This window comes from Natrix helvetica (genome assembly GCF_964273705.1).
Source record: "Natrix helvetica genome assembly, chromosome: 2".
Classification (NCBI taxonomy): domain Eukaryota; kingdom Metazoa; phylum Chordata; class Lepidosauria; order Squamata; family Natricidae; genus Natrix; species Natrix helvetica.
The window spans coordinates 20936772-20960513 of NC_138552.1; the positions used below are offsets into that span (position 1 = coordinate 20936772).

A 23742-nucleotide genomic window follows, 5' to 3' on the forward strand; every position below is an offset into this window, starting at 1 on the left:
TGCACACATGCACGGCAGAGCTGAACTGGGGTGATGTCTTGCATGCCATCAGAGAGGACACTGCGTGCCACCTCTGGCATGCATGCCATAAGTTCGCCATCATGGCCCTATACCATTTTAGACAAGTGGCTATCCAGTCTCTTCTTAAAAGCCTCCAGTGATGCAGCATCCATGATTTCTGGAGGCAAGCTGTTCCACTGGTTAATTGTCCTCACTGTTAGGAAATTTCTCCTTAATTCCAGGTTGCTTCTCTCTTTGATTAATTTCCAACCATTGTTTCTTGTCCTGACCTCCGCTCCTTTGGAGAATAATTTGACCCCGTCTTCTTTGTGGCAGCCCCTCAAACACTGAAATACTGTTATCATGTCACCCCTAATTCTTATTTTCTTTAGAGTAGCCAAACCCAAATCTTGCAGCTGTTCTTCATATTTAGCCTCCAGCCTTTTGAGCATTTTAGTTGCTCTTCTCTGAACATTTTCCAAAGTCTCAACATCTTTTTTTGTAATATGGTGACCAAAATTGGTTGCAGTACAAAATCAGCAACTGTAGGTAAAAGTAAAGGTTCCCCTCGCACATATGTGCTAGTCGTTCCCAACTCTAGAGGGTGGTGCTCATCTCCATTTCAAAGCTGAAGAGCCAGCGCTGTCCGAAGACGTTCTCTGCGGTCATGTAGCCAGCATGACTAAACACCAAAGGTGGTACCTATTTTTCTACTTGCATTTTTACATGCTTTCAAACAGTTAGTTGGCAGAAGCTGGGACAAGTAATGGGAGCTCACTCTGTTACGCGGCGCTAGAGATCCGAACCACCAAACTGCCGGCCTTTCTGATTGACGAGCTCAGCATCTTGGGAAAGAAGAACAACAGATTGCGACCTGCCTTTTTCTATTGAACAGCTGATTTGCCACAACTGTGCAGGGTTGCTGTGCAAAGATGACGGAATGCAGGGTTTCCTCCTACAGAAGATACTGTCTTTTTCCTTCCAGATTTTCTCCCTGACGTATGGTTATGACTAAAGCTGGACATGTTAGTTCCATCAATATCCCTCATGGTTCGCTTGGTGCTAGTAAGGATGGAGATAAAATACTGAAGGAATGCTGCCACGTTTGCTGTCAATCTGTTACAATGTGATGGGGTTCCTTTTTTCGAACTATTTTACAAGGCGGCAGTTGACACAAAAAAATATGCATTTTGCTATATAGTGATATTCACAGCATGTATTTAGAGCAAGTATATAACAGTGTTTTGTGCGCCTTTGGCATTTAGCCATGCCGGCCACATGACCACGGTGACATCTTCGGACAGCGCTGGGTCTTCGGCTTTGAAACGGAGATGAGCACCACCCCTTAGAGTCGGGAACGACTACCACATATGTGCGAGGGGAACCTTTAACTTTACCTATAGCACAATACTGGATCCTCCTAAGTCCCCAGACTATCCATCTGTGTCTCTCTTGCTTCCTCTCTTTTTCTCTCAATTCCTTCCCCCTTTTACAATAACTTGCTAAAGATGGCTTGATCTTCTCCTGCTCAGCTGAATATCTACTGCTTCTTTGCTGAGAGAAGAACCTTTCTCAATGTCATCTGCTCAGTCCTTTCCCCAGAGACCAGGGCTTTGCCACAAACATCTGATCATCTCCTCCCTTCCTCCCTGGACCTTACTTCTCCTTTTCCAATCAGGAAATTAAGTGTGTGGTCCATACGTTTAACTTTTCTTCAACTTTCTTCTCCTGCCACTCCGTTAATTTTATGCACAGACTTTTTCTCTTCTCTCTCCTCCTTCCCTCTTCTATTTTTAGTCAGACTAGTAGCAAGACCCCCTCAGTGGAGGTGGGTGACACCCCGCCTCAGCTATGTAGCAGACTGGAACAATGGGACTGCTGTCTCCAAAATCTCCTCACAAAAGCTCTGGCCAGCCAGAGCAGCTCATCAGGCCTTGTGATAAGTGCAGTTTCTCTTCAAGGCCGACACCGAAGTTTCTTTTCTCCTTTTTTACTCACTCAATAGCTGGCTCATGTCATCAGAACAGCCAACAGGCTAGCCAAAGTAACAACTGAAATTTTACCCAAGTTCAATGTAAATGGATCAAGTTCTACCTGTGCAGAGAAAGAAAGATAGAAAGCCTTATAGATCCTTAATTGTTCTGAAAGTTCCTAGACATTTTCCTACATAGTATCTCTACAACAGGAGGATTGAGAGATTCAGAAGCATACTTTTGTGTACAGGGACAGGAATATCACTGTGCACATGAGCAATCCATTGAAACAGCAGCTAATAGAGAAAACCCCAATCCAAACCATACATATTGTGACTCAAAACCTGCCTCAAAGCTTATATAACATTAAATAATAGTTATCCCAGTTTATGAAATATTAATTGGGAGGACAGATCAAAATAGCAATAGCACTTAGACTTATATATCACTTCACAGTGCTTTACAGTCCTCTCTAAGCAGTTTACAGAGTCAACATATTGTCCCCAACAATCTAGGTACTCATTTTACTGACCTCGGAAAGATGGAAGGCTGAGTCAATCTTGAACTGGTGAGAATCGAACTGCTGGCAGTCAACAGAGTTAGCCTGCAATACTGCATTCTAATCACTGTGCCACCATGGCTCTGTCTCCCCTTAGTGTTTGGGGAGGCTTAGTGAGAGCAGCTAGTTATGTTATACTGCTGATTCATTAGCTTTGATTCTTGTTCAGTGATGTATATTGACTGAGCATGCCTTATATATTTAAGTAACTGCAAATATAACTGATTGTGATTGACTAAACAAAAGAATATCAATGACTGTTATATCACATTTTCTAAGCATATTCAACTTGCAAAGCAGCAATACTATGATAAACAGAAACTTGAAGTTTCAGAAGAAACTAAATTAATTTTAACTCATTCCCGAATTTAACTATAAACACCAAGGTTAATCTAGATACCATTTTTTTACGAAAACTATTTTTGGTTATTGAAAAGCCTCTTTGCAAATACCGTATTTTTTGGAGTATAAGATGCACCAAGATTTTGAAGAGGCAAATTAAAAAAAATTTTTTTTTTGCACTCTGCAGACATCCCCAAAATGGCCAATTTTTTTGTGAAAATGTGCCCGTTTTTTAAATCAAAAAAAGGGTATGCATAGTCTTTAGGATGCTTATAGAGTGCTCCTGGGGCCTGGGGGGGGGGGCAAAAACAAGCAAAAAATGGCCCATTTTTCGCTTATTTTTGCCCTCCCCAGCCCCCCAGGAGCATTCTGGAAGCCTCCTAAAGGCTATGCACGGCCATTTTTGCAAAGGGGGTGGGGTTTTGGGAGGCCAAAAATTCTGTATTCAGTGTATAAGATGCACCCAGATTTTCACCCTCTTTTTTGAGGGAAAAAGGTGTGTCTTATACTCCGAAAAATATGGTAATTGTTTCTTAGCCCAGCCTTCACAATGTTAGATTGATGTATGAAGAAATTAATTAAGATTTAAATCACTTTACAAGAAATAACTAATAGCAATGATCATAATTGACTGGACAATGACAGTTTACTTCTGGCATTTATTGTCAGAATTTTTCATTTATGATTTTTCACTACACTACCATATTTCCCTAAAGCAACTAAAGAGGGGTTCTAAAGAAAAGAGAAACCTGAGACTTTCTAGAACTTCTATTTGGGTATGAATGCCTTCATCATACAGAAAAGAATCAACAATTGAGTCAAACAGTCAACAATTGAAGAATTATAGTAGTTAGTGTGGTAGAAGGAAGAAAGCATGACAAAAGTTTAAACATTTTGGCTAACTTGCATCATTCCTGTGGCTTCCTTCCAAAAAAAGTGAAGAGGGAAACCCAGGAAAGATTCCAGTGGAAAGACAGAGAAGGAGGAACAGACAAGGCAGAAAAGTGGAAGAATGCAGATGTGGTTTTGTATCTGTTGGAAAGATGCTGAAGAGGCAAAAATGGCTGAGAATCCCTATGTCACCAGAAAGCAACAGTGGAAGACTACTGTATAATTTGCTACAAGCAAAATAAAACCCACCCGAGGAGCCCAAGGAGTGGCTACAATTCATGGAGTACATCTCATTTGCTCATAAGAAGCTGCTTTTTGATCCTCTTTGTGTTACAACGGAGTGAAGCAAATCCATTGCAAGGTATAACTATCCGCTATAGTGTTTCACAACCTTGGCAACTAAGATGTGTGGACTTCAAGCTCCAGTATTCCCCAGCTTGTAACAGTTCTAGAAGTTGAAGTCCACATATTTTAAATTTGCTAAGGTGAGAAACACGGATCTATAAGCTTCACTAGAAAAGCATTCTTCTTTCAAAGTTTTGAGGGGGAAAAGACAGATTGCTGCCACATACATAATATTAAATTCTCATGCAACGTAGTACTCTAGGAAACAGAAACAAGTGTATTGTGCGCAGGTTGCAAACCAGTAGTAAAACAGGTAGCAAACCACCCCTGATATTCATCACCAACTGCATGAATGTTATAGAACAGGGGTGTCAAACTGAAGGCCCTTGGGCTGGATCCGGCCCATGGGGCCATCCTGGAAACAACAAAGGACCGGCCCATGGTGCCTGTACCAGCAAAATGGCCATTTTCACAGGCAGAAGGCTATCAAAACAAACTAAAAAGAAAACAAAAGGAGAAATGTTTCCCTTTTGCATTTGAGTATGTAAGAAGGGACAGGAAAAAAGAAAGGGAAAAAGGAAAGACAAAGAAAAGGAAGGAAAGATGGGAAGAGAGCAAGGAAGGAAAAATAAGGAAAGAGGAAGGAAGAAGAAAGAATGAAGAGGGAAGGAAAAAGAATAGAAGGAAGGAAGGAAGGAAGGAAGGAAGGAAAAAAGGAAGGAAGGAAGATTATAATGTGAGGGAGGGTCTCTGGGAAGTCCTGCATTAGCACTTGACCACAGCAGGTGCCCCTGAAACGAGTCCCACGTCATGCCCGCCATGGCCACGCCCGCCCCCAGCCCTGCGAGGTCAAACATAACCCTGATGCGGCCCTCAATGAAATTGAGTTTGACACCCCTGTTATAGAACATGGCCTTCCCTGGATACAGATTGCATTACAATCCTGTTCCCTACTCTATCCATACTTCCACATACATGTGAAGGGAAAGTGAATAGAAACCTGCACTATGTTCCAAGACAGTCAGCAGTGTATATTTCCAGTGAAAATATTTCATTTAATTTGAACTTTGATTTCAAGAAAATCTGACTTTCATTCCCAGGATGCAACTCAATGCATATGGGAATTGGTCCAGCTGAATTCGGTGGGTCTTTTTTTGCAATAAAGTTTTTTATTTTTTCATTTTCATACAAATAACCACAACTATACTGTTACATAACCAACACTATTTTGTATTATTAAATATTTATGTCAAATCTTATGTCTTACCATCAACCCCCAAGAACTATTATTGGCTCTTCTGCTCCCCATACACCATATTTGTACCTTATCCATCACTTTCTTCTCCCTCTCTCCTCCTCCCTACCTCCTTTCTTCCCTCTGTCATCCTTCTCTTCTCTACTTCCCCTTTCTCATTTACAACTTCTGGAGGCATGTTGTTCCACTGATTAATTGTTCTAACTGTCAGGAAATTTCTCCTTAGTTCTAGGTTGCTTCTCTCTTTGATTAGTTTCCACCCTTTGCTTCTTGTCCTGCCTTCAGGTGCTTTGTAGAATAGCTTGACTCCCTCTTCTTTGGAGCAACCCCTGAGATATTGGAACACTGCTATCATATCTCCCCTAGTCCTTCTTTTCCTTAAACTAGAGATACCCAGTTCCTGCAACTGTTCTTCATATGTTTTAGCCTCCAGTCCCCTAATCATCTTTGTTGCTCTTCTCTGCACTCTTTCTAGAGCAGTGGTTCTCAACCTGTGGGCTGGGACCCCTTTGGGGGTCGAACGGCCCTTTCACAGGGGTCGCATAAGACCACCGTAAAACATATATTTTCGAAGATCTTAGGAACGGAGACACCAATTTTATGGTTGGGGGTCACCACAACATGAGGAACTGTATTAAAGGGTCGCGGCATTGGGAAGGTTGAGAACCACTGATCTAGCGTCTCTACATCTTTTCTACATTGTGGTGACCAAAACTGGATGCAGCATTCCAAGTAAGGAAAGCAACAGCCACTTGCACCATACTGATTTGCAGGAATGCCTTTAGCTCTAGTCTACCTTGTGCTATGGGGCAACAATGGCAATCCTTTGACTGTTTCTTCCTTAGCCCCCATCTGCCCATCCCCATCTGAGTCTCTGTTGGAGGGCAGAGCTGACTGGATCATCTCAAAAGGACCTCCCCCCCCAAAAAAAAAAAGAAAAGAAAAGCTGAAGGCCAGTAAGGAGCTGTAAAAACAACAAGAAGTGGCAGCAAGAAAGTGGAATGTGTGCTTACAATCCATTGGGCCAGCGTAGGGATTCGGCAGCCTGCTGGTAGTGTGGTCTTCTTCAGCTCTTCCTAGCACTGAGCGGGCCTTTTCAGGAGGTCTCTTACCAGCGGGAAGCGGAAAGGTCGAGATCGAGTTGAGTAGCACCACGCAGACAGTCATCATATCCCATAAATTCATCTTAGAGTCCCTTCCAGCACAAGACCCTGGCAAATGGGAGACATACATTAGTTTTCACCTCTTCTTCCCTCGGAGTGCCATCTGTGTTCAACTCCACCTCTCTTTCCTAACCTGGCCCTCCCTATCTATTGTAAATATATATACTGTATATATATATTTATATATAGGGCACTGCACACCAGAACAACTAGACACAAGGAGTTTTCCCCCGAGTGCCATCACTCTGCTAAACAGCTAATTCCCACAACACTGTCAAATAATTTAGTAAGACTGTATTCCTATTATCCTTCTCATCCTTCCTAGTACCTATTTCTTCCCACTTATGACTATAACCATGTTGCTTGTATCTTTATGATTTATATTGTTTTGTTTCCTAGTATAATTTGATTGCTTAATAGTCACCTATGACTATCACTAAGTGTTGTGTCTATTTTTTTCCACGTACACAGAGAGCATATGCACCAAAGACAAATTCCTTGTGTGTCCAAACACACTTGGCCAATAAAGAATTCTATTCTATTCTATTCTATTCTATTCTATTCTATTCTATTCTATTCTATTCTATTCTATTCTATTCCATTCCATTCCATTCCACTCCACTCCACTCCACTCTACTCTACTCTACTCTAATCTATTTTTACTGTACTCTACTCTAAATGCAACTATTTTAATGATCGATATAATAGCAAGCACAATGCTTGGCATTTAATTGTTTATTAAAAGAGAGCCATAACTTTTCTTTGTGTCTTTCATTCCAAGACATCACAGCTCCCCATAAAACTGGAGTTCATGTATAAAATCTAGGGGAAACAATGATTAAAAAAAAATCTGGTATGGGAATGAGAACTTGATAATAGAATATAGGTCAAGTTTCTGGAGCTCCATTTATTGTCCCTACTTTGGATCCCCCAAATTTTCTGTAATGTTATCATGGCCATAAGCCCTATTTTATTTTATTAGCATTTGTTATTTTTTCTATCATCTATCTATCATCTATCTATCTATCTATCTATCTATCTATCTATCTATCTATCTATCATCTATCTATCTATCATCTATCTATCTATCTATCTATCTATCTATCTATCTATCATCTATCTATCTATCTATCTATCTATCTATCTATCATCTATCTATCTATCTATCTATCTATCTATCTATCATCTATCTATCATCTATCTATCTATCTATCTATCTATCTATCTATCTATCTATCTATCATCTATCTATCTATCTATCTATCTATCTATCTATCTATCTATCTATCTATCTATCATCTATCTATCATCTATCTATCATCTATCTATCTATCTATCTATCTATCTATCTATCTATCTATCTATCTATCTATCTATCTATTTATCATCTATCTATCTATCATCTATCTATCTATCTATCTATCTATCTATCTATCTATCTATCTATCATCTATCTATCATCTACCTATCATCTATCTATCTATCTATCTATCTATCTATCTATCTATCTATCTATCTATCTATCTATCTATTTATCATCTATCTATCTATCTATCTATCTATCTATCTATTTATCATCTATCTATCTATCTATCTATCTATCTATCTATCTATCTATCTATCTATCTATCTATCTATCATCTATCTCATCATTATCTATCTATTCATCATCATCATCATCATCATTACTCATCCATCCATCCATAATGCATCCCTACCCAATTAATTCTTACTTAAAAATGAAGACCAAAAGAATGAATAGTTGAGACCTAAAATTGTTCAGCAACCATTTCCATTTGGACAGCAGCAGGTTCCTGGTCACAATTTTGCCCAGTAAAGTGAAAAATACTGTATAAATATCTCTCTACCTTAAAATTATGTCTAATATGTAATATCAACATACATCAATGGAAAGCATAAATGTGTTTCTTTTTCCTGGAGATGATCTCCTCCTAGCATCATTTAGAAATATGGGAACATTTAGCTGCATGTACCCTTATCTAGTGAATGGTTGTTCTTTGCTGTCTGATAAATCAGAATTCCTCAATGGAAGACAGAGGTCCAGCAGAATAATTGTATCCAGGGTTCTCTTGAACCAGATGACATGCTTTCAAGGTCCTGTCTATTTTGGCACGGCCCACAATCCATATTTTGGATAGTGGATCACAACTGCCTGTTACTAGGGTGTTTTGTTCCAGCAGTTCTTTCACAGCCTAGTCATTAGCCCTGATGAAAAAAACTGTCTGTCTGAGCTGCACCATTTCAATCTGCAATTGTCTGAGTTGCACCATTTCATATCCTCTTAAACCAGGGGTCCTCAAACTATGGCCCGCAGGCAGGATACGGTTCACTGCAGCCATTAATCCGGCTCACGTGGGACTACAAGGTTGCCCTGCCCACATCACCCCATCTACCCATTGGCCCTCACCCACCTCCTGGAGGCCAGAGAGCCCAAAAACAGGATATGTAGAGGCCTCTGAAAGTAAAAAACGGGCCTGTTTTTTGCCTCCCTGTTCAGAGAGAGGGGGGAAAGGGGAGACACACAAACAGAAGTCCCTCATACACAATCCAAGGCAGCCACATCCCTTCACTAACTTGCTTTCCACTCCCAAGAGCATTGTGTATTGTTTGGACTGCTAAATTGGCCATGCTCACCTAGTCACATGACCACTTAGCAATGTCCACCCAGCTTGTCCGGCCCCCCAACAGTCTGAGGGACCGTGAATTGGCCCCCTGTTTAAAAAGTTTGAGGACCCCTGTCTTAAACATTGCCAGAACCCCACCCAATAGTTGCCAATGAAATGCTCCCATTTTAATCCTTACAATCCAAAACACTTCAAAATATAGAATTATACCTTGCACACTCAAGGATATTAGAAGCACACTTTCTTTGAAGAAAAATCTTTATTGTAGACAATGACCAGTCCACAAAAACAACTTACATGGATACCCATTCAGTAAACGGGTCAATCAAACTCTCTGCACTTCTTGCATACTGCATGACAAAATTTGGTGATGCTTTAGGAAATAGAATCATTGGAATTTGAAAGAAAAGGTTTTCAATAAAACTAACATATTTAATTAGGTGTGGGGTTAATAATTTCCAGTGAAAATCAGTATAAAATGGACCATGCAATAATTTCATTGCCTTTTTCATCACATAGGCAGAGTCTGGATTTAAATGAGTTGCCTCTGTATCTCCTTCTAAAACCATCAATGGAAGAATATGCCAAGGTTAGGGCCTTCCTTAGCTTGGGAACAGTAATTTGTTTCGGGTATTTAGCTGGACTATATGGAGTACAGGGGCTACTTAAAAATACTACTTTGAAGTCGAGATCATTCTAGTTTATTGTCATTATTCTTGAATCATTGGCAGCCTTAGCATCTGCTCTTAAGGAAAAAACCCCAAAGTTCAAGTTTTGTTATGTACAGGGGTGAAATTCAGCAGGTTCTGACTGGTTCTGGAGAACCGGTAGCAGAAATTTTCAGTAGTTCAGAGAACCAGCAAATGCCACCTCTGACCGGCCCCAGAGTGAGGTGGGAGTGAGGATTTTGCAGTATCCTTCCCCTGGAGTGGGGTGGGAATGGGGATTTTGCAATATCCTTCCCCCAGGAGTGGGGAGGGATTGGGGATTTTGCAATATCCTTCCCCCAGGAGTGGGGAGGGAATGGGGATTTTGCAATATCCTTCCCCCAGGAGTGGGGAGGGAATGGAGATTTTGCAGTATCCTTCCCCCAGGAGTGGGGAGGGAATGGGGATTTTGCAATATCCTTCCCCTAGGAGTGGGGAGGGAATGGGGATTTTGCAGTATCCTTCCCCCAGGAGCGGGGATTTTGCAGTGTCCTTCCCCTGGAGTGGCGTGGGAATGGAGATTTTACTGTATCCTTCCCCTGGAGTGGGGAGGGAATGGGGATTTTGCAATATCCTTCCCCCAGGAGTGGGGAGGGAATGGAGATTTTACTGTATCCTTCCCCTGGAGTGGGGAGGGAATGGGGATTTTGCAATATCCTTCCCCCAGGAGTGGGGAGGGAATGGAGATTTTGCAGTATCCTTCCCCCAGGAGTGGGGAGGGAATGGGGATTTTGCAATATCCTTCCCCCAGGAGTGGGGAGGGAATGGGGATTTTGCAATATCCTTCCCCCAGGAGTGGGGAGGGAATGGGAATTTTGCAGTATCCTTCCCCCAGGAGCGGGCATTTTGCAGTGTCCTTCCCCTGGAGTGGCGTGGGAATGGAGATTTTGCAGTATCCTTCCCCCAGGAGTGGGGAGGGAGTGGGGATTTTGTAGTATCCTACCCCTGCCATGCCCACCAAGCCACACCCACAGAACGGGTAGTAAAAAAAATCAATTTCACCACTGGTTATGTATTGGCCCATGTTTACTTCCCCTCTGCCCAAGTGAATTATCTAAGTTAGACAACAACTAATTTTGAGCAGTGGGAAGTATAGCTGGAGGGCAGCTATGAGTTCATGATGGCTTCCTGCAATGGATCGGAGGTGGAAGTCACTCCCCATTTGACTGTCGACTGAAATGGTATAAGGTTTCCTACTTGAGCAGGGGCTTTGACTAGACGACCTCCAAAGGCCCTTCTAACTCTGTTAATCTGTCAAGTTGTTACTTTGCCCTATGTTTAATTAACAATGTTTCTGGGCTGGCACTGCCAGGAGCCTTTGCCACTGCCTTTTTGACCTTCTAATTTGCCACATATACAATAGCTGAGTAGTGATGCCTGAATTTAGAAAAGGATGGTTCCTGTTTGTGACAGCTATGACAGACACTAGATTACAGCTCTCTTGCATAAGATTTCCAAAACTTTTATAATAGAATAACAGAGTTGGAAAGGACCTTGGAGGTCTTCTACTCCAACCCCCTGCTTTGGCAGGAAAACCTACGCCACTTCAAACAAATGGTTAGCCAACATCATCTTAAAAACTTCCAGTGTTGGAGTATTCACAACTTCTGGAGGCAAGTTGTTCCACTGATTAATGGTTCTAACTGTCAGGAAATTTCTCCTCAGTTCTAAGTTGCTTCTCTCCTTGATTAGTTTCCACCCATTGCTTCTTGTCCTGCCCTCAGGTGCTTTGGAGAATAGTTTGACTCCCTCTTCTTTGTGGCAACCCCTGAGGTATTGGAACACTGCTATTATGTCTCCCCTAGTCCTTTTCATTAAACTAGACCAGCGGTTCTCAACCTGTGGGTCGGGACTCCTTTGGGGGTCAAATGACCCTTTCGCAGGGGCCGCCTAAGACCACCGTAAAACACATATTTTTGGGAAGACTCTCTGTCTGGAAGACTCTCTGTCCAGCAGCCGGCCCACCATAGAGAGCACTCCTAGAGTGGCCGATGCTGGAAGACTCAGCCTCGAGTTTTGGAGTTTGGAAGTTATGCTCGGAGCGGGGCAGCGGTGGGCAACGGTGGGCAGCAGCGGCCAGCGGCGGTGCCCTGGGAGAGCTGCGCAAGGGCTTGGTGAGGCTGCGGGCGGAACAGGTGCTCGCGCAGCTCCCCTCTCCAGCCGGGCAGAGCTCCATGCACTGACCTAGGGGGTATCCTGAATGTGCCAAGCCATGGGAGCTGGGGAGCGGACAGAGCGTCACATGGCTTGGCACCTTAGGGATACCGCCTAGGTCAGTGAATGGCACTCTGCCTGGCTGGAGAGGGGATTTGCCGGGTGGCTGCTCATGAACATGGTTACCTCATGGCTACTTCGCCCCTGAGGCTGTGCCCGGCTCTTCGGGAGCCAGTTCACAAGGGAGCAGCTGCCCGGCAGCTCCAAAACAATAAGCCCTCCCTGATAATAAGCCCAAGGCCATATTTCGTGGGGCAAAAGAAAATAAGCCCCTGTCGTATTTTCGGGGAAACACAGTAGTTTCTATCTTGGTCGCAAATTATAACTTGATACTCTCCTGCAGACTCAAGGTAAAATTAACCTGGTTCCAGGTTAGACCATACAAATTAGTTGCAATTCATAGGATTTCAGGATTTTAACCCAAAAGTTTCCAGGGAGAGCTTTTTGAAAAGCACTTCCAATCAGAGGTGGGATTCAACCAGTTCAGACCGGTTCAGGTGAACCGGTTGTTATGGTTTTGCACAGTTCAGAGAACCAGTAAAATTGACCACTGGCTAGCCCCACTCTGCCCACCCCAACCTGCCCTACCCTATATATTATCTTTCCTTCACCACGTGGACCAGACAGTCCAGCTAATCTCTGTGCCTCGCCTGCTCTGCTCATGCCGCTCGCTCACCCTTCGTCTTGGGTCGGAGCCCAGGGAATGCACCATTCTCCAGCTCCAGCCTTGCACCAGAGCCGCCACCCACTCGCTGCCCACCTTGGCTGGATCAGGGAATGCGCCATTCCCCAGCTCCAGCCTTGCCCCAGGCCTCCACCCGCATGCTGCTACCCCACTCTGGCCTCAAACTACTGGACGGTTATTACCTAAAGCCCTGCAGCAGACATCTTGCAGCAGTCCCTTGCCAAAGCTCGATTGCTTGCAGAAACGCTCCATGTGGTCTCCAGGTCAGCAGCTGCTTCTCTTCGCTGCTGCTCTTGCTGGGAGAGAGAGCGTCTCTTGTGTAATTTAGCAGCTGTGAGTCGCTACTTTTCTCTAAGTCCCATCCGGAAAATGCGCAGTACAGATTAGCAGCATTCAACATGGCTGCTGTCTCTCTGTGCCCCATGCTTTCCAGATGGGACTTAGAGGAAAGTGGCAACTCACAGCTGCTACATTGCACAAGAGACGCTCTCTCTCCCAGTAAGAGCAGCAGCGAAGAGAAGCAGCCGCTGCCCCGGAGAGCAGAGATGGAGCGGAGTAGGCCCCAAAAAGCTGCTCGGTCAACCCTTGCCGCGTGGCAGAAGCCGCGCATGCACGTGCACTCACATTTTCAGAGAACCAGTTGTTAAGTGAGTTGAATCCCACCACTGCTTCCAATCTAAAAAACTCCCAGGTTTCCCACCTTGGTAATAAGGTGTGTGTAAGAAGATTTACAAGTAAAAGGCAGCCGCTGCCCTGATCAAATTCTGCAAAAGAGATGGATTGACTGTCCATAAACCTTAATGCTCAAGATTGCCTGTGTCATTTGCTTTGTTTCCTTCCAAGGAGGAGAAATTCTATTCTTAGCAGGACAACTCCTGTCAGGGAAAGCTATTACAAGCAGCAGAATGGGAGAGCCATTCTCTCATTTCCTTTAGAAGGTTCATCAAAGGTACAGCTGTACCTCTACTAAAGATGCAGAAACTGTACCTCCTTTGCAGATGTTCAACTAATAATATACAACTCGCAGAGTGGAGGGAGAGAGAGAAGAGAGGCTTTAGGATTTCAAATACATCTGTAAAAAATCTCATCTGGGCCCCAGATGTGTGGTTACCTGGTTTGGTGAAGGATAAAACCTTCTGGGCTTGCTCAGACAAAGATTATTATAAATGCCCCATGGAGCTGACGTTTTCTATGGTCTTCGAAATGCTCATTCGTTCGTTCTTTTTCAGTTCAGAGTGGGTTACAGTTTAAGGGCCTCTCGCTTGTTTACAGAAGAAGGTTCGTCTGCCTTTCACATAAAAAAAAGCAACAATTGGGCAACTTCCAATCATTAAATGTCGTATGGGTACCATGCCTGGTAAAACTGGGATCGGGGGAGTGGTTAAGCAGAGATGAGAACAGGAAAAAAAAGAGAAAAAGTCATCTGCAGAGTTGGAAGAAAACGTAGCTCTTTTGGCTGAATTTTCCTATCCCCACTGAAGCCATTATCCGCCTTGCAAACAGGCAATCTGGGACCAATCAAGGCATTTCCCATCCTTTCAGCTCATTTCACCAGAACAGGCTGGTGTGCAGACTGCCTTAAATTCCACTGGAAATATTTCAAAACTGTCCTTTGATTGGAGACGAGTCTTCTTTCATTTGACCCCAGTTTTGGATATGGCAAGCAGTTTGGAGGTCATGGGCAAAGGAAGCAAAAGGGTTTTCAGGTGCTTAATGAGATCCAGCATGCAATACTCCCCATCCAATTTTTTTTTTCCATTGCCAAGTCTTCAATCTTTCATGGCAAAAGGCCATGCAGGTAAATCTGCAGCATGCTTATCTCTTAACACTGAACAATTATAAACAGTTTATCAACACGACCTGGATTAAGGCTTCTAAAGCAAGGGAACAATAGATTCAAAACAAGCTGGCGAGTGAAGCTCTCTCCTGGTCAGTTTGGTTTCAATGGGAATAAACACTTAAAGGCAACCTCTTCCTGTGGAGGGTTTTAAAAAGATGATGTATTCTTTCTAGCCTTAATTCTTAATTCTGGATGAATTTTACTTCCGTGTTCTAGGTCAGGGATGGCGAACCTTTTTCGCACGCTATCACACGCGCTCACATGCCCACCCCCATAATTTAATGCCCTCCACGCTGTACCCCCTGCGCATGCATGCATAACCCCCCCTGTTGACCCGTGCATGCTGCACGGCTTTCTTGGAGCCTGGGGAGGGTGAAAACAAACCAACACGCAAACTGGAAGTCTGTTCCCAAACTTCCGGTTTGCGCGTTGGGAGGTTTTTCGCCCTCCGGAGGCTTTAGGGAAGCTTCCGAATGGTGAAATACGGCCGAAAATCAAGGCCAAAATCAGCTGGCCAGAGCCTGCATGCGCTCTGGAGCTGGCGGGGCAATCTATGGCACACATGCCATAGGTTCACCATCACAGTTCTAGGCTGAGTCCTGTTATTTTTCCTGACTTAAGATATCAGAAAGTTAAGAGTTCTAAGCATCTTTAACGCTTGGTCTGGGCTTAGACGGCACTCCAAAATTCAAAAGGATGCCGGAGCTTCAACGACAACCACCTTTTCAACCAACTTTTATCTGATTGATACCACAAACCGCAAACATTGCCCTTAGATATACAGATCTGTGCATCTTTCATCACAAGTACGCTCCATGGTGTCTGTCTAAGCCTATCTAGAAAGTTCCACGGGTTTCCAAAGGCATTCAAAAGGATAAAGCAAAGGAAGCTTAGGAGAGTTATAAAAGAATAAAGTACCAATTTCTACTTCTCCTACAGCACTTTGCAAACGAATGTGCATGTGTGTATCAGTCACACGTAGTTGGACAAGACCGAGGGAGCAAGAACTGCACAGATTTCAGTAAGGTATCCTTAATGCCAGCCTTGTGTAAATATTATATCTTGGAAGCAAAGTGGAATTTCCAGTGTTCATTTATAGTGTGTGATTAAATGATTTGAAAAGCTTCTTCCAGGATTTCTTGCCAGCTGGGCTGTGTTGCTGTTTATGAGATAAGCTGCCAACAAAGTCATCCTCTGTGTCTGTTTGTATCTATTCTCCCTTCCATTCTTTGCTCAGCCTTCCCACTTCCCACTCCAAAATAATTGTACGCTAGAAGACTTGTTCCAAAGCTTCTTCACCACCAGGGCTATGGGACAATTCATTTCTGTTGATCCCTCAGCTTTTATACTTATTTAATTTAATTTATTGTCATGGTACGTATATACTCAGTGCACCCACACAACGAAATTCACATAACACCCAGAGACCAGGCCCAACACACACAAAAACCCAAACACACCTCCACCTACCAAAAATTCCCCACCCCTAAACCACCCAAGCATCCACACAACAGATCAAGTAGTGCTGTCCAATAGCTCACTGATGGTGGCCCTTTAGCTCATTGTTGAGTGCAATCATAGCTCTGGGAGAAAAGCTATTCAGAAGACGGTGTGGTCCTAGTTTTAATTGTTCTGTATCTTCTGCCAGAAGGCAGCAGTCCAAAAAGATTGTAAGCAGGATGGGAAGAATCTCTGAGAATGTTGTGCAACTTATAGCATCCTGAACCATGGTTAGCCATGGTTTAGTCACCTAAACCATTTTTCTAGCTTCTCATGCTATCATAAGACAAAGAGGCCCTCAAGTGAAGTTTTGTACTTTTTTCTATTTTTCGTGGAAGTATTATGGAAACAGTTTTGCTATAGCCTTCTTCCAGAATATATATATATTTTATTCCATCTTTCTAGTTTATCTACCCTACGGTCCTGGAATTCCTTCTTTCAGGTGGTCTCCAATCCAAACACTTACAATCCTGACCCTGCTTAACTTCAAAGCGTAGATGAGGTTGATCAGATACTATCATGGCTGAGACTTATGTGAGGTGAAACACCATAAACTAATTGCATACATTGTGTTCATGAAGTAGGAGTGTCCAGTCTTGGTCTAGTAATCATATTCTATCCTCTTGTCCCCTTCCTCTTTTGAAAACTGCTCAAAGAAGAGGCTTTCCAATCTTCTTCCTCTCTGGTAGTTCTGGGCTTCCCAAATGCTTTGCCATAAAAGAAAGAAGGGGCAACATCAGTATGAATAGTATGGTACCAAATAATGGTTTGGTACTAGCCAAAGGTACACAACCCACCAGAATCCTGTTCAGTTGCTTCTCTTCACAAATGCAATCTAATTGTTGATGTATTTCTTGCTCCCTGGGCCTCACAAAGGTGATGATATGAAGGAAGAACACTAAGGTTTTTATGGTTGGTCTGTTCACCAACTATTTTAGGCAAAGAAGGAGAGGGCAATGATGAGAAAGAAAGAGAAGCAACAGCTAGAGTGAAGATTGATTCATGAGTACATTTGCCAGAGGTAATAGAAATAGCAATAGCACTTAGACTTATATACCGCTTCACAGTGCTTTACAGCCCTTTCTAAGCGGTTTCAGAGTCAGCATGTTGCCCCTAACAATCTGAGTTGTCATTTTACCGACCTCGGAAAGATGCAAAGCTGAGTCAATCTTCAGCCTGGTGAGATTTGAACTGCCAAATTGCAGGCAGTCGGCAGTCAGCAGAAATAGCCTGCAGTACTGCATTTTAACCAGGGGTGGGATTCTACCAGTTTGGGCGAACCGTCAGCTCCAACAATCAGCTGGGAGCGAACCGGTTAGCCCCGATGATCAGAAAGGCCCACCGGTGCTATTTTCCTACCTTTATCTCCTCTGCTGATTCGCCACACGAATCAGCTGTGTCACTCCTCCAAAGAAACCCGGAAGTGAAGATTTCTTCAAACTGCGCATGCGCACACAGCATGCGCTCACGCACAAATTGCGCAATCACTGAACCGGTTCTTAAACCGGGAGGATCCCACCACTGATTCTAACCACTGAGCCACGGTGACTCTGAGTTAAAGACACAGTGGCTATGTTCACAAGACACATCGAAACAGCCACAATGAAGTGTAGCTGTCATGAGATTCTAGATAGTGGTTACTTTATGGCTGAATGTGTTGTGCAAGTCCTAAAAATTGAGTTATGTAAACCCTGGGTCATGGGTATCTCTAGAGTCCAGTCACATTCAGATCAGAATTATAGCCAACTAATTTCAAAGAATCCAAGGGTAATTGTAAATAATGTTATCGTATCCTTGTGTTGTCTTGAGATCAAAAGACAAAAATTAGCTTGAGGTTATTTCTCCCTTATGGCCTCCAGTTCCAAGGGACTGAGAAAGGAGAGGCCCTGCACTAAGTCATTGCTGCAGACACAGTTTCCCCTCCACTTTTAATCTCTTGCACTTTTTACTTATTTATGATTTGGCATAAATATATCAGGGAAGCATATCAAGAGTCTTACCTAAAACCCATGCAGCAGACATTAAGAAAGAACTGCATTGACACATTTCAGCAATCAAATAAATTTGGACTGAAAAGTACCTACTTCCTTCCCCACACTACAGCCTGCCAGCCTAGAGTCTAGACTTATTGCTTTAAACGAGCTCTAAGGTCCATTTGTCCAACAAAAAAGGTTCAACTACTCATGCAAGTGATGGGATAATTCAGTTAGCATAATCTGAACTTGGACCTTCAGGGATACTATGCCCAAGAGATTGGCATTCAACTCCTCAATAAGTAGGAAGGAAGGAGGGCTGCTTGGTTCACCTGTTCATTCATACCTTCCCTACTCATCACATAAACAAGACTCTTGATGACCTATGTTCCAGGGGTGTGCTTGAAGAAGCATGTGCTAATGCTAAAGTAGGAAGGCAATGCTGCAACATACCCATATTATGAATGTAAAGCACTCCTCTTTTTTTTTTGCAGACAAAATTGATTCCACCTTATTTCAACCCTGGCAATATGTCTTGACCTTCTCAAATGGGTCTTCTCCTGGCTGGCCTGATTGTGGGGCATTAGGTAAAACCTTGACCACCAAACTCACAAGAATATCAATATGTTCTTCTTCTTTGCTTCCTCTTTTAAGGCTTTTGGTGATGAGGGAATCAATGAGTTACAAGCAAAAAAAAAAGCTAGAGAAAGATGAAAAGTAATTGAGAAGAGGCAGACCTGCTTCCTGGACTTCAGAAGGCCAGATTTTGAAAGGAAGGCGGTTCAGGCAGGGGTAGGCTGCTGGGGGTTTGCAGGGGTTCGGGAGAACCTCTAGCTAAGATTCTGTGCAGTTCAGAGAACCCTCAAATCCCACTCTTGGCTGGCCCCGCCCCACCCACCTCTCCCCTCCCCTCCCCTCCCAAGAATCCCCACCTGGCCCATTTTGGATGCAGATAAGTGCAGGGCATGCGCGGAAGCTTGGGAAGGGTGAAAAATGGGTCTACTGAAAGTTTGGGCCCATTTCTGGCCTCCAGAGCCTGGGGAGGCCATTTTCGCCCTCCCGGAGGCTCAAGAAAAGCCTCCAGAGTCCCAGGAAGGCAAAAATGCCCCCCCCCTGCCATGGTGCAGGAGGCCAACTAGGCCATACCCACAATGGCCATGCCCACCCAGCAACTAAACAAAGAACCCCTTGCTAAAAAAATTTGAAGCCCACCCCTGGGTTCAGGTGTAATGGCTTCAAATATTTCAGGGGAACAGGCGTAAAGGAAATGTCTAGGCAAATAAGGTGCACTTGGAAGCAAGCCCCATGAGAGGTAAAAGCTAGAGAAATCTGAAGATACATAAATAATGCAAAGTTCTCTAAAATAGTGAAGTGAAAAAGGGAAGAAATGTGCAAGAAATGGAGAGAAACACAGCCAAAGAAAAATACAAGATTATCCCCTGAAAACGCAATAACTCCACCAGAAATATGATAATCAGAAAGGTTATAGCCTCAGAAAGACTGAGTTTTGTGAGACACAGCAACCCCCCCAAAAAGGATAAGTTTGGGTTTGTAAGAAATAAAAGAAGGTCAAACATAATGTGGGTCCATTGTAAGAAGAAAGTAGTAAATGTGTGATGATGATGAGGCATCTCTCTCAGAAGAAGGACTCAAGCTATTCTCCAAAGCATCTGAGGGCAGGACAAGAAGCAATAGATGGAAACTGATCAAGGAGAGAAGCAACTTAGAACTAAGGAGAAATTTGCTGACAGTTAGAACAATTGATCAGAGGAACAACTTGTCTCCAGAAGTTATAATGCTCCAGCAGTGAAAGTTTTTAAGAAGAGATTGGACAACTATTTGTCTGAAATGGTATAGGGCTTCCTGCCTGAGCAGGAAATGTTTTTGGGTGAATAAGAGGAATTACAATTTAGAAGACAGCTTGGTTTTTTAAAATCTGATGAAGGCTGATGAATGATGAAGGAACTAAATGATCATAGAACTACCTTCTGAAATCTTTGAGATCTCCGCCTTCAAAACAGGGAAAAAGGAGGATCCCAAAAATTACAGTTCTGTCAGGTTGACATCTGTATGGGCCATCAACTTTGAACATATTGCCAAGTTGTGCTGTTTAACATTTTCATCAATGACTTGAATGAGGGAGTGGAGGAGATACCAAACTGGGAGAGGCAGCAAATATTTTGGAAGAAAGAGATAAGATTAAAACAGATCTGGGTAGGCTTGAGCAGTGGGTAGAAATAAACAGGATAGAATGTAACAGGAAGAAAGGTTAAGTTCTGCATCGGGCAGGAAAAATGTAAGCACAAGGACAAGAAGGTGGAGACTTGGCTTGGCAAACACATGGGTAAGGGAACTGGGTGTCCTTGTTAACGACAAGTTAAACATGGTCCTACAACAGGATGCAATTGGCAATTCTAATTTGAGGGACATTAACAGGATCATAGAGTTCAGCTAAATAGGAAACAAGGAATTGTTTTCACCCAGGCCAGACCTCATTTGGGGTTAAGTACCAATTCAGAGCACCATACTATAGCAATGACAAGTTCTGGAGCAAGTTGAAAGGAGAGCTATTAAGATGATGAAGGATCTGAAAAACAACTCTTTATGAGGCATTATTGTGAGGTTATAGAACTGATGGCATGCGTGCCCAAAGTGGAATGCAAAGCCATGTTGCCCGGCACGCGTGGCCTTGCCTGTTTGTCTTCTGGGTTCCTGGCACGCATGCGCATGCGATGATCAGCTCTCTTTCACACACGCAACAGTGCCATAAACTGGTGTGCGCATGTGTGCTAGCCAGCTGATTGTTGGGTGTGCATACGGACCAGAACCTGGAAGTTCAGCCTTTCCAGAGCGTGATCCCTTCACATGTGCGCCAGTGCTGAAAACCAGCCTGATTGTCAGGCATGCATGTGTGCTAGAACCAGTAAGTTTGGAAGTTTGAAATGCGGCCCCAACAAGCGCACACACGCGTGCAACATTTCCATGCAAATATTTTGGCACTTGGTGCCAAAAAGGTTCGCCATCACTGTTATAGGACATAGTCATATTTGGACTAAGCACCTCTGTGACTCAACAAAGGATGTTGGTGAGAAGAACATTGTGAAAATTATGACCTACTCAGAAATAAGCTACTATTGCTTGAAACCTGTGCTACTCTGCTAATTCTATTCTGAGTGCCTCTAAAACCCCAGAAATGGGATTGTCTGCTTGTTAGTTAAAGCCATCGGGAGAGGATGGAAGACTTGAGTCTCCTATTGCACCTAAAGACAGCAACTACAATGGAATGACAAAGTTACATTTTAAACAAATCTCTGTCCTTCCCTATCTTTCTGCTTCTCAATACCCTCCAGCCAGTGGTGGAATTCAAATAAAGTAACAATTGTCTCTCTGCCCTAATGATTTCTTCCAACAACCAGTTCAACCAAACTGCTCACAAAATTAACAACCGGTTCTCCCAAAGTGGTAGGAACCGGCCGAATCCCACCACTGCCTCCAGCCTATTTGATCTAATAGTGGAATTTGCCTTTCTTCTGTCAAAGGATGTAAAGGTACATTTCGGACTAGCAACCCCGAGAGACCTTGCACTGGAATCAAATTGACAATGTCTAGGCAATGTGGAGGCCCCTTGTCTATTTCTTTCCTGGCACCTAGCCTTAGACTTTGCCTTGGGTTTTTGTTTAACTGGCAGCCAAGTGAAACAGACATGGGATTTTTCAGTACAATAAATCATTTCCATGTTGACAGAACGTTAGAAAAAACATTTGCTTCTCTCTTGTGCTATTTGTGATGACTGTCACTGTTAGAGAGGAACAGAAAACGGAAAGAATGGCGAATACATCCTAAGTAGATCAAATATTGCATACAAATAATTTTAGATCTATTTAGTTCTACAAAATCTCAAGCACGTCTTTGAGGAAAATTGGGTCTTGCTTATGCTAGTTTACCTTAAAACAAGGGTGGGAAACAAATAGTATTACAAATGTTGATGAACCAGAAGTCAGAAGAACTCTAATCTGCATGGTTAGTAGTAAAGTTACTACTTTGCTACTAAAGTAAGTAATAAAGTTACTGAATGGTTAGTAGTAAAAAATGCTGGGAGGTGTAGTTCATAAATATTTACAGGTTGCCCATCAAATTAATTTCCATCCTTGCTATAGGTCGGTGACGTGGAAATGTTGCGTGTACATTTACGCTTGTCAGGGACCCGCTCCGGAAAAGCCAAACTTCCGGGTTCTGACACGCATGCGTGCCCGATGGTCAGCTGGCCGGCACACATGCGCAGGCTGGTTTTTAGCACTGCTGTGCACGCAAAGGGATCACGCTTCATAAAAGCTGAACTTCAGGGTTCTGGCGCGCATGTGCACACCGGTTTTCAGCACTGCCGCACTTGTGAAGACAGCTGATCGTCAAATACACATACACACCAGAAAACCAGGGAAGGCCACGCGTGCTGGGCGACATGGCTTGTTGTGCCACTTTTGGCATGCATACCATAGGTTCGCCATCACAGTTATAGGTCTTTCTCATATCTTCAGAGGCAGAATCTCAGGAAGGCAATAGTATTTTTTTTCCTCAATAAGGCAGGAGATTTGGCCAGATCTTAACCAAGATATGTCCTGAAAGATCCCAGAATATAAAATTATTCATATTTTTGTAGCACTCAGTCAAAGGTAAGGAACTACCTTAGAGTGTGATTTTGGTTTTCAGAGGGATAGCCATATTTGTCAGCTGTAGAAAAAAAATGTGATTCTCTAAAGAGTAACAAATTCATGATGACCTAAGCTTTAATATATTACGTACAAAATCTTACCTTGTCTTTAAGAGCAATAAGCCTCTTCGCTATTTTTTTCCTTTTAGTATGATTTTATTAGATATAAATTTTAAAAGCAGATACAAATTTATCTATTTTTACTTCCACTTTTTCTGTGCTAGGGAATGCTTTTCTGTCCTACAAGTGCAGTTTATATAGTTAATATATTATTTGTTTTAATTCCCCCCCTGCAATCTTCAGTTAACTCCTTCCAAGGAAACCAAATTCTGAGTCTTGTGTCCAGAAACATTTCACTGTTAGCCCTGGAATGCACATCATAACAACTTACTACAAACAGAAAACTTTCTGATAACTCACTCTTCTTCTTTTGCATTCTCTGCTCTCCCTTCCCAGAGCCGCATTTTTCTAATCTTATTTCAGTGAATTAATCACCTTATTCTAATAAGATTCCTTCTCCAAGGATGGTGATGGTGAAGGAACTATAAACCAAAGTGTAGCTCCATTCATTAGAGGCTCTAATAGACTAGAATTGCTCCGTAGAGAAGGATCAAAACAAGTCATTTAGACTTTGGGAGTATAATCATCTTTCATGGGTCAGGTGGCAACGTTGAGCAACATTCTATCATGGAGAACTGAATGTGCAAGTGATAAATAAAGTTCCTTTATTGTGAGTCACAATTTGGACAATTAAATCCACTCCAGTCTACTCAGGTTGGCCAAGATTTTACCAGAGCTGCAATAGCAAAGACTGTTGTCGAGGTTCCAAGTAACATCCCCAACGAAAGAAGACTCCGAGGGTTGCGTTTCCTCAAAGTCCCATTTTATTAGAGATGTCATATTGGCACATCTGGGAAAACCCAAATCTGAAGGTTTCCAGGT

General features: G+C 43.0%; 1 protein-coding gene across 3 annotated transcripts in view; it reads right to left on the reverse strand.

Moving 5' to 3' along the window:
• Positions 1-23742, reverse strand: part of GDNF (glial cell derived neurotrophic factor) — a 39638-nt gene that overhangs the window by 10239 nt on the left and 5657 nt on the right. Inside the window, exons 2-3 of one of the 3 annotated variants that reach the window (XM_081945294.1) lie at positions 16686-16826; positions 6379-6576 (exon numbers count right to left, since the gene is read on the reverse strand). In XM_081945294.1, the coding sequence (XP_081801420.1) occupies positions 6379-6550 (172 nt within the window). In that variant the 5' untranslated portion in view covers positions 6551-6576; positions 16686-16826. Of the gene's footprint in view, positions 1-6378; positions 6577-16685; positions 16827-23742 lie in introns of those variants that run through there. The other 2 variants (XM_081945293.1, XM_081945295.1) reach the window with 2 other exon arrangements.